At 37.1% G+C, this 11,429-nt stretch overlaps 1 protein-coding gene across 1 annotated transcript; it reads left to right on the forward strand.

The window, feature by feature from the left end:
- The first annotated feature begins 9,812 nt into the window (after window positions 1–9,812).
- LOC117107452 lies at window positions 9,813–11,058 on the forward strand. The gene is made up of 2 exons (XM_033249153.1): window positions 9,813–10,096; window positions 10,183–11,058. Exons 1-2 carry the CDS (start codon window positions 9,813–9,815, stop codon window positions 11,030–11,032), a joined length of 1,134 nt encoding a protein of 377 aa, XP_033105044.1. The 3' UTR covers window positions 11,033–11,058.
- The last annotated feature ends 371 nt before the right edge of the window (window positions 11,059–11,429 follow it).

The raw sequence follows: 11,429 nt of genomic DNA on the forward strand, positions 1-11,429 counted from the left end.
TTATTATAACTAACACCATTCAACAAACAACATAAAACTCATACATGTCAAACCTAATTAGGCTTTACTTAAGACTTTTAAAGTCAATGCTTGGAATTTAGATATATTATCTGTGCTAAATTCACATTTAAAATATTTAATAATATTTAAATGAGTGCAAATTTATATTAGCCTGTAAATGTGTATTTAGAAATTGGGTATTTATTTTTTGTTTATAAAAATGAAAGGCGAGTATTCTTCATAGTGAATTTAAATAAACTATTCATAATAGTCCGGAGGAATGTCATCCTGTGGGAATTTCGTGACCATTTTGTTTTGCTTTTTTTAATTATATACTTTGAAGTATGCTGAATCGAATAAAATGAGTCGCCAATTTTTTTACGCGCATCTTCATATGCAAATTAGCTGAATATGCAAATTAGGTCTGAAAATGTAGGTAACCACATGTCGTAGAAAGTTGCTTCTTTCTTAAAGTTGTTCAGAACATGCATGTTTCTATTTACCATAATAGAACATTTTCCTAAAAAATGACTAGAAGTGCCATTTTGCCGACCTTATTAGCATAAATATGCAAATTAGGGGTGGAAATATAGGGAGCTGTATCTTGAAAAACCACTGGTCGTACAGAGTTGCTTTTCGCAGCAAAATGTTTAAAACATGCATATTTATATTTACTATAATGGACAATTGTCTCTAGAAATGACCGAAAATTGCGTTTTTGACCTTTGTCCTCAACTTTGCGTGATTGGAATATCTTTGCAACTACTGGTCGTATAGAGTTGCTTTTTGTAACAAAATATTTACAATTTGCACATTTGTTTATACTCTAACAGAATATTTTCTCAATATCAACCAGAAACTGTTTTATTGACCTTTGACCTATCTTTGCAGTATAAATTATATATGTACTGTATATATACCTGATGATGACGTATGGTCAATCGCATTATTACAACTACTGTATTATTACTTTAATATATATATATATATATATAAATCATTAAAGAAAGGTAAATACAGTGTTCGAATAAAGGACATAATAATACATCGCGTACCAAGGCTCTCAACGAATGTAGTCCTGTAAATAAACGAATAAAGAATTTGGGTAATAAAATGCCTCTGGCGGGACTCGAACCTGCGACCTCTCGCTTTTACACACACACACGCACACACACACACACACGATGTTCTACTAAGGTCTCACTGAGTGGAATTGTTTTTGGTCGTAAGAATATGAAGACATGTTTTAGCTGTGGTCTCTCAATAAGATCATATTTTACTTTTTTCACAAATGACTTTTCAGTAATGTAGTAGATATTTCATTGAATTAACTACCACATCGTATAGTACTTGAGCGACTTCGAGAAATTACCAGAGGATTGCTGTGATTTTCAAGGATATATTTCTAGGCTCAGTGCTTACTTCTGTTGGTTGCCATTTTGTTCTGCTCTGCCAGTATGGCCCCTGGACCAGCAAAGAAGCTGCCAAGCCTAAGCCTAAGCCTAAGACACCAGCAAAGCACACTTCCACCAACATAGGAAGTGATATTTTTATAGAAGAAGATAATGATTGGTTATGTAGACTTTGTGATACAGCTTTTAAGGATGAAAAAGGTGAAGTATTAGAATGTGAAAGATGTAGGCCTAATCATCATTTTTACGCCAAATGTCTCAATATGTCAACAGAAACCTATAAATTATTAATGAGACAAGATATTCCCTGGTTTTGTACAAATTGTGAAAAATCTGCCATGGTAGCGGTGAAAACTGATGATATAGAGGAACGCTATGAATTGGATTGGGTTTATTCGGTGTAAACACCGAGGATAGCCCACGAAAGTCTAGAAAAAGACTTATTTCCAATGGGGTCCTTCTGGTGGTGATTGGACAGTACACCGGGAGACAATCCCCTATTCTTTTCCGAAGAGTGTACTGCGTTATTTAACGTGCAAATGGGCCATTAATGCACACGGGACCAACAGTTTAAACGTCTCATCCGAAAGACGGTGCGCTATTGTAACTTGTATTTCAGCCCTCTAACTGAAACACAAGGAGAGGCAGCGCGCACACAGTGGCTACCACCAGATTAGCCGACTGTGCTAAGCTGCTCTCTAATCTAAAAATCAATCTTGATGGTCTCGCTAATGATATAAAAGTGATGGATGAAAGAATGCAACTTCTTAGAAATGAACCTATTGAAGTTAGACGCCGGTCTAAGAATATAGTAGAGGCTTACCGGAGCAACCAGACATAGAAGATAAAGGTCTTGTGACAGAGGTGTTTGAAGCAATAGGGTTTGATGATAACCCAACCTCAATATCGCGACTTGGTAAAATACGTGATGAAGGTAAAGGCAGACCTGTGAAAGTGGCTTTTAACTAGTGAGGCAAAAAAGTGGGAGATCGTAATAAAAGCTCCAAATATTCGGAAGGCGAAAGATGTGGATTTCGAAAAGACAAGAGTGTTCATTGTACCAGATCTAACAATTCTCCAAAGGTTAGAGGATATAACGATGCGGGAGTCACTTCACCTGAAAAGGAAGATAAATCCAAATTGGAAAATACGCAAAGGCAAATTAGTTCTTCCTCCGGACACATTAATGGAGTCCGAGGTAAGGACGCATTAGAAGCCCCCCCCCCCAAAGTACACTAAATGACAGAAATCGTTTTACTTTTTTAAAGAAGGGAAAAGAATTTTATTATTTGAATCTTGTTCATTTTAATGCGCATTAAATCAGAAATAAGTACATTGAACTTAAAGAACTCTTATTTGAGAAGAACATCGATGTTTGTGCCATCTCCGAAACGTGGTTGGATGACACTATAAATTATTGTGAATTTACACCAGAATTATATTTGTGTTTTAGAATGGATCGCAAACTTGATTTTTATCACACAGGTTGTTATGTTTAGGAGAACTATGGTGGTGCTTTGCTGTTGGTAAAGTCAAACCTGAACCCTATACCATACAGTAAAGGTGACGTCGCTGCAGAGATAACGTAGGTTGAGATTCATCCAAACCCTCAAATATCGGTAGTAGTTGGTGTCGCATATAGATCGGAACGAGTAGGTGAGCAATATTTAAAAAAAATTATTACTTCTATTAACTCTGTTAATACTGATAACTGTATTATTTTTGGAGATTTTAATTTCAGAGACATTGATTGAAACACGAATGAAGGAAAAACAGATTTGTCAAAAAAAAAATGTCTAGATTGCATTGATGATAATTTACTTACCCAGTTAGTGAAGGAACCAACCCGTAAAGATAATATACTTGATCTGGTTCTGATCAGTAACCCTGACGTGGTTGATAAAGTTGAGGTGGGCAGCGAATTTTCAACAAGTGATCACCGAGCTTGTTATGTTACCTTGAATATTCCAGTTCCTCGAATCAATTATGCTCCGCGTAAAGTGTTCTTATATTCACAAGGAAATTATGAAGATTTCTCAAATGAGATTAAGTCAACGAAGTGGAATATCTTCCTAAAAGTTTACAAGGATTGTGTTGAACAATACGTTCCATATAAATTAATAACGTCCAACCAACCCCGTAAACCTGCTTGGACAAATTACAAATCAGTGAAGATAGCGAAGCGAAGACATCGTGCTGCAGTTATTCGAGCAAGGTCTAGCGATCTTCATGCCTATCATATGTCGGTCCATGATTCTGAAGCTATTCTTCACCAGACAATCCTTAAGGCCAAGGTTGATTACGAGGATAGTTTAGTGAAGCAAATAAAGAGTAATCCTAAAAAGTTCTAATTATGCTCGACATTTTAGAATGTCAAGCTCTACTGTTGATGTTCTTGAGCATAATGGAGAGAAAGTTAGTGATGATAAGAGTAAGTCAGAAATATTGAATAGCTACTTTTGAAGTATTATGACAAAGGAACCAGAAATGAATACATCGATCAAGCTTGAACCTGCATCCTCATCTGCAATCTACGATTTTGATTTTGATGTGGAAGATGTTAGATACAAACTGAAGCTCCTTAAAGCCAACAAAACTTGTGGCCCAGACAACATATATGTCAACATTTTTAGGAATGTTCTGGATTTGGATGTCCCTCTATTCCTTATGTTTAAACATTCCTTATCATCAGGGCACATTCCACAAGATTGGAAAGATGCAAATATAACTCTCTTGTTCAAGAACCAACTGTAACAATTATATGCCTGTTTCGTTGACAAGCCAAGTTGTGAAGATTTTGGAACGCTTGATTCTTGATTCGCTTTTAAAATTGTGCATTCTAATAATATTATATCCTGTCATCAACACGGTTTCCAGAAAGGTCGCTCTACTTGCACTACGCAGTTGTTAGAATGTGTGGCTGATTGGACAGAAACATCTGAAGAGAGAGGTGGAGCAACAGATATTATATACTTGGATGTGTCAAAGGCCTTTGACTCTGTACCTCACCAAATGCTGTTATTTAAAATCTTCCAATGGATTAAAGCATTGATTACAGGTAGACGTTAGCGTGTTACACTCCGGAGTGGTTGCTCCTCCTGGAAGAATGTCGGTAGTGGTGTTGCTCAGGGGTCCATATTGGGCCCGTTGATATTTTTAATTTACATTAATGATATGCATGAAGTTGTCAGGAGTACAGCTAGGTTATTTGCAGATGATGCCAAGATATATACTACTGTAAAGTCTTGGGAGGATTGTGAAAATCTTCAAGCTGATTTAAATGAGGCATCGTGGTCACAACGCTGGTTACTACGCTTTAATTCAACCAAATGTTCGGTTATTAGATTCAGAGCTGCATTTGAGTATGCGTACTCCTTAAATGGCACTTATCTAATGATAAGGAGCAGAAAGATTTGGGAATATGAATAAGCAACGACATGAAATATTCTGTGCATATTCAAAAGATATGTAACAAAGCTAACCAGCGAATCGGGATGATAAAACGATGATTTTCCCATTTCAATGAAGAAAAAATTACTATTCATTATAAATCGATTGTTCGCCCTATTTTGGAGTATGGTTCAGTCATCTGGAATACAAGAAGATATTAACTGTTTAGACTGAGTGCAGAAACATTGCTTGAAACTCTGTCCTTCTGATATAAAACTTCATTCCTTGGTGGAAAAAAGAAAAGAGACCGATTTAATCCAGACCTAAGCATTTAACACATTGTTAGAAGTCTACGGTCGGGAGTCTTTTCAGAAGTACCCCCAAAAAAGCCTAAGCTAAAGGGGTCATTCTAAAAAAATATACAAAGAGAAGTTGCGAACAGACGTGGCCAAACAATTCTCCAGTAACAGAGTTATAGACCAATGGGACCAACTCCCAGAAGAAGTTGTTTCTGCACCAAGAGTAATTATCTTTAAAGAGAAGTTGAGGATCCTTCCACTGGACAAGAGGGCCTAAATATCAAGTATCAAGTAAGTAAGTATTAAGTAAAAAAATCCTTTAACTTACTCAGGAATTGAACCTTCCACTAAGCTACCAGTACTTCGTCACTAAAGACAGCTCTCTTCACAATTTTACGTTTTATGTGAATAGCTGCGATTTGCCCATAATTAATGTGCTATAATGCCGCGAAGTTGCCACGTTCAAACTTAAAAGACCCATAGAAAATTATTTTTGTTCTTAAAGCTTCCCACTTGAGACTTAATGGGTTATCCTTGTTATTGATGTGTTTTACAACAAACTACTCTTAACGTATGTTTACTCAGACCTGTGATTATTTAAAAAATAAACAATAATAGGCTCGTGTTCTTAATTATTGTTGCAGTGGTTTCACTATCGAGTTAGGGTCGGCAACTACGGTACTGACTACGTCAAATCTTGGACTGCCAGTGAGCACAACCCATTGTAAAGTAGGTGCTATTGTCGCAGTTGGATGGTTCAGAAGACTGCCGTCGACTGGAAGCTCTTCAATACAATATGGCTTGGCTGATCACACTTCCTGCTACCATCGGGCTTAGTGTTGGTTTTATGGCCTGTCTACAATTGGCGATTAAAGACTATGTGTACCCAACAGCTACATACACTACCACTAAATGCTACACATTCACTCCTGGCAATGTAGATGTCAATCAATCAATCAATTCATTTGTTAGGAATAACGCCTTAAGATCGGTGGCACACACAATAGTGGTACATCCAAATTAACAGTTTTTTCAAACAAAAAGCAAGCTTAAAACTAGGCATACACAGACACAATTTTGAAATAAACTGTTTATCTTATTGCTGAACAATACAAAAAAAAAACTTAACTAATACAATAAAAAAAATCAAACAATCAGGCCAATAAAGATCATAAGCCTACATGTAAATCAAACAAAAGCAACAAATAGGCCTATAAATAATTTTTAAAGTTATATATGAATGACAAACAGGGACTAAATGTCAAAAGTGGCACCATGTCTCTTACAAAAAGTTGCTAATTAAAATGGATGATTTTATAGGGTTGTGGAAAGAAATGAAAATTATATATTTCGGACAATCAGAATGGACAATATTTTTAAGACCCTGTAGTAAAAAGTAGAAAGCTACAGTTTTCCAAACTTTTGAGCGACTTTAAAATTAACCGTTTTCATGAATGCAATACAAGTAATACAAGAAAAACATAAACATAAAACTAAACAAAAGAATATTGAATAATGCTTACAAATACAAAATTTTAGTTAATAATTTACGAATGATAATTATGTTGGTATTATGATATTATGAGGGGTGCAGTGGCAGCTCCTGGTATCCGAAATATAGAAGGGTGGGTCCAGGGAGACCGGTGAAGGGTCTATATCACCTAACCCCACTATTGTTGGGCTAAGGTCAGAACATTTATGATTATGGCACTTCTAGATGGCCGGAAATGACACTCTCAGACATAAAATTTGAATATAATTTAAAAATTTTTCAAATTTTTTTAATTTAAAGGAAGGGAGGAAAGCAACTGTCCCCTTTCCTTGATTTCACCACGGTGTTAATTCTCGCTGTAGTACTCAAAAGGCCTTTTGTGAAAGGACCATATATTTTCCATAGTACGGTCAAGGAGCTGGAGGGAGTGTTTCTCATAGAGATCCCATATGAATACTAACTTGTGTGTACATACAGTTGTGGATTAGTAGCCATCTAGTTGAATGTCGTTTAAATGCGAGCCTGCGGCCTTTTAAGAGGTCACAAATGGCTTTAAATTTGACCAGTGGTGGTGCCAGGGTTCGCCCGACGGGGGTCAGAGGTCCCCGACCGCGGGGCTGGAGGTGGGGGGGGGGGGGTTTGCGACAATTTTTCCGACGATAAAAGTAGACGTGGTCGGGCGTCGCTCAAAATCTCTCGAACGTGTTCCAGGAGAAACCCCCATATAATTTACAATTACAATTTAGGGTTTTAAAGGCTTACTTAATCGATTTTGAAGTCTACTAGTATGTAGAAAATACATATACAATTTTGTTTTCTACTCGACGAATTGTGCTTTTTCTCCATCACCACCTGAATTTGACCTTGATTAGTTTTATATTTAATGTACAATTTTAAATGTTACTGATATTGAAATTAAAAAAAAAACAGTCGAGGTTCTTAAAATTGTAAGGTAATTTCTATATGTAAGTTTGGAAAATAAGGACGATGATGATAATGATGACATACGGTATGGCACATTTATGTTACGTTTTTGTCGAGTTATGAATATTAAGAGCAGTTGTCTGTAAAAATCAAAGAAATTTCAAAAATAGTGGCAGACTCAAAAAAAAAAAAAAAAAAAAAATAGATTTGCTTCAAATTTTGCACATGGCTATACCTTTAAGAAAGTATAATACATACTCCAAGTATTGAAATACACGCCATCGTGTTGGGATTCAATATTTCGACATTAATTATGTCATCATCAGGAATGAAAAAATTATCCATATTAGCAAGCTTATATGCACTAGTACCAAAAGTGTTTAACCAATCAAAACATTACCTCTAGTAGGTGACATAGCAGTGATTTAAACAAAAGATCAAGCAATGCTTTGATCTTTTGTTTAAATCACAAAAACGTACGAGCAGTGTTGCCAGAAAAAAAAATTATAATAGCAAAATTTACCAGTTTTTTCCGCTGATTTATTCATAGATTCCTTTGACTTCAACAATAATAAATGTTTTTCTATACTTTAAGTAATGTTGTGATAAAAAAAAAAAACAATGTTTGTGGTATCAATGTTGTCATTTTTCTATTTTAGCGGTATTTTAAACCCTTTTAAGGTGAGTTTATAATAATTTCACTTTATGTTGTGATACGTCACGTTAGTAAATTGAATCAACCGTGTATATAGACCAAAGATACTAAAACACAAGATAGAGTTCTCCACACAAAATAGTGTTCCACCGAAATGCATGGTGGGAATACAAACAATGGGACGCCCTTACGGCTGAATCTAAAAAAATTCAACCAAACTTTTGTTACCAAGTCGTCGCGTATTTTATAAAACACACAATTAAGCCTATGGATCAGTTTAGAAAACAACAAATAGCGCAAAATCGTATGGCCGGACGCACTCTAGTGATAAAGTTTTCCTTCATTAGTGGAAAAAGAAGGGCGCCGTATGCGTCTGAATATACTTTAGCAACAGAAGAGCGCCCTGTACGTCGGGCACAAAGTATAGAAAACTCGCATTGTTAAAAAGAAGGGCGCCGCCTACGTTGGGCACGATTTCCGCCTTATTTTTACTATGCGAGTGCTCTATCTTGTGTTTCTAGTATCTTTGACATAGACGCACGCACACGCATGGAACCGATCCACGGTACCTACTGGCACATCTGAATAAACTACATGTTATGTTACATAATAGTTGATAGTCTGTGTGTCTGCCTGTTTGTCTCAACGACCACCCAGGAACACAACATGGTGACAGCCGTAGGATTGATTACAACCAACACCAACTGAAAAGGTGAATATTATTTTATTTTGCTTTGAGCCTAGCTGTGAGCACCGCTGCTAGCCGACGAACAGCCACCTATCTGCACCGCCAACAAACTGGTCGCGTGCGCTGCAGAAATACGAACACTTTGAACTTTGATTTAATTCTGAGACTTTGCTAGCAAGAGAGAGACGTTCTGGACCTGAATTTATTATCATAATATTTTCAAGGAACTTTCAAAGGCTGCTAGCAAGAGAGAGACGTTCTAGACCTGAATTTATTATCATAATATTTTAAAGGAACTTTCAAAGGCTAGGCTAACATTCAACTCAACAATTTTACTGAACTAAAGCAGATTTTCGAACCATACTTCATATTGAGCCTAGGCCTATATGAACGTATGTACAACGATAATTGCAAGCCGACCTGACAACGACAGAGCGTCGCACTACCAGCATAGCAACCAGCAAGATTCGTGGTGACAACAAGCAGTGTTCGAGCATCGACGCGCTATGCACGGACATCTACTTTTGGTAAACAACCTTGTGTGAGAAGATATAGCAAGTTACTGTATATTGATCTAAACTGGAAAACAATTGGATTTAGTGGACTATACGAACTACCCTTTGACAGACAGATTGCTACATTGTGTTACAAGTACAGTACTGTATGTTTTTATTAATTAATATTCTCTTTAAACCATTTATGCTTGAACTACAGCTGTACGACAGTTTAACGATAATATTGTGTACTGTATTTTCATGTACTGTATAGGCTTAACCTTATAGATAACGTATGTTATATCATATAGTTGTACAGTATTACTATTATATGTTACTCTATATGATTCTGATTGACGTGTACACATACAAAACCTAACGTATAACAATTTTATTCATTTGCAATCTCTATACTAACTATTTTTATCTACTGTATTCAGTTTAATAATACTATAGCAATGACACGATATCCAGAAATGAACTGGAAGGCCATAGATTTGGCGGAAGAGTTTACGTTATTTAAACAGAGAAAGGAATTGTGTTTGATCGACAACGAGGTAACAGAAGCAGCTAAACAAGCTATAAAAATCAAAATTGCACTAGGCAACGAAGGGCTTCGAAAAATCAACACTTCAGGTTTATCAGGAACCGACCAGGAGGATCCCACGAAGATTTGTGAAATTTTCGACAACCAACTTAAAGTTAAGGTTAACTTTAGAATACATCGCCTTGAACTCATGAGGTATAAACAGAAGACAGATGAAAGCCTAGATGAGTTTGTAAACAGGTGTCGCAGTAAAGCAAAGGAGTGTGACGATAAGCTGTCTGAACGCTTAATGGAACTGGTCATCACGACAACCAAAATAGAATCATTTCAGAAAATCTACTCGAGAAAGCCAAAGGTCACCAGATCGAGCAACTCCTCGAAGATGGACGCAAATATGAAGCCATAGCTGCTGGAAAAGAATGCCTACAAACACTGAGCTCACACACAGTCAACGCCATATCTAAACCACAAAATCCAAGAAAGACGTCATGTGGAAACTGTGGTAGTACACATCCACCACGGAAGTGCCCAGCTTATTACGACACATGCAAGAAATGTGGGACTAAAGGACATTGGGCGAATGTATGCCGAAAGTCAAGGTTCACACGAGATCTGAGAAACAAGCACAATCACCAGCCACATATACGAAATCGAACACCCTCTAGACACAGAGGAAGATCAGCTAACCGCAAGCAGTACCATCGCAAACATTCAGTTAAGGAGATGACTAACGATACTCAATATCATCATGACGATGAAGCAGAAACCTCAGGTGATGAAATCTTTCACTCAATTGAAGGAGGTGAGGAAGCAACCCAGCAGAACAATGTCATTCACTCAATTGGAGTAACAGAGGCTTATACGATGATCGATATCATATGCCGAAATAAGACAGGCAGTCACCGATTACACCTGAAAATAGACACGGGATCAAGCAGGAACACTCTGCCCCTACGTACTCTCAAACAAATGTACAAAGACAACTGGAATGCTGCACTAAAACCAACAACTGCCAGACGAACTGCCTACAACGGGTCAGATATACAGTGTATAGGGACGATACAGATGTTATGCAGGTATAAAACCTCAGATTGGTCCAAACAGACATTCATGTCAATGGCCCAGCCATAGCCGGTCTGCCATTGTGCGAGACACTGAAGGTAGTAACAATCAATGAAATAAAAACAAACAGTCCTATCCACTCAGTGAATGATCTAAAACAACTGTACTCACAGCTGTTCGACAAAATAGGAAGCTTCAGAGGCGAAGTAGTTCTACATCTCAAAGAGGACGCAAACCCATCAATAGATGCTCCTCGAAAATGCAGCTTGCACATCAAGTAGAAAATGAAAGAGCTAGATGAAATGGAAAAACAAGGTATCATTCGAAAGATATCATAGGTATCAAACAAGGTATCATTCGCACACCATCGCGTCTGCGTTTAACTCACACAGACCCGACGCGACAACAAATCGCGTCGGGCTGCGTCGTACGACGCTGTCTGAGTTGGCCTTTAGACGCCAAAGCA

The sequence above is a fragment of the Anneissia japonica genome, unplaced genomic scaffold (genome assembly GCF_011630105.1).
Source record: "Anneissia japonica isolate Jap-2015-1 unplaced genomic scaffold, ASM1163010v1 scaffold11969_len152608_cov178, whole genome shotgun sequence".
In the NCBI taxonomy this organism is placed as follows: Eukaryota; Metazoa; Echinodermata; class Crinoidea; order Comatulida; family Comatulidae; genus Anneissia; species Anneissia japonica.

Excerpts from the sequence above, each read along its gene's own strand:
- LOC117107452 (XM_033249153.1), top strand. The coding sequence starts at position 9,813 with ATGACACGATATCCAGAAATGAACTGGAAGGCCATAGATTTGGCGGAA. Across the intron at positions 10,097-10,182 it reads CATCGCCTTGAACTCATGAG|AACGCTTAATGGAACTGGTC; the intron begins GTATAAACAGAA and ends ATAAGCTGTCTG.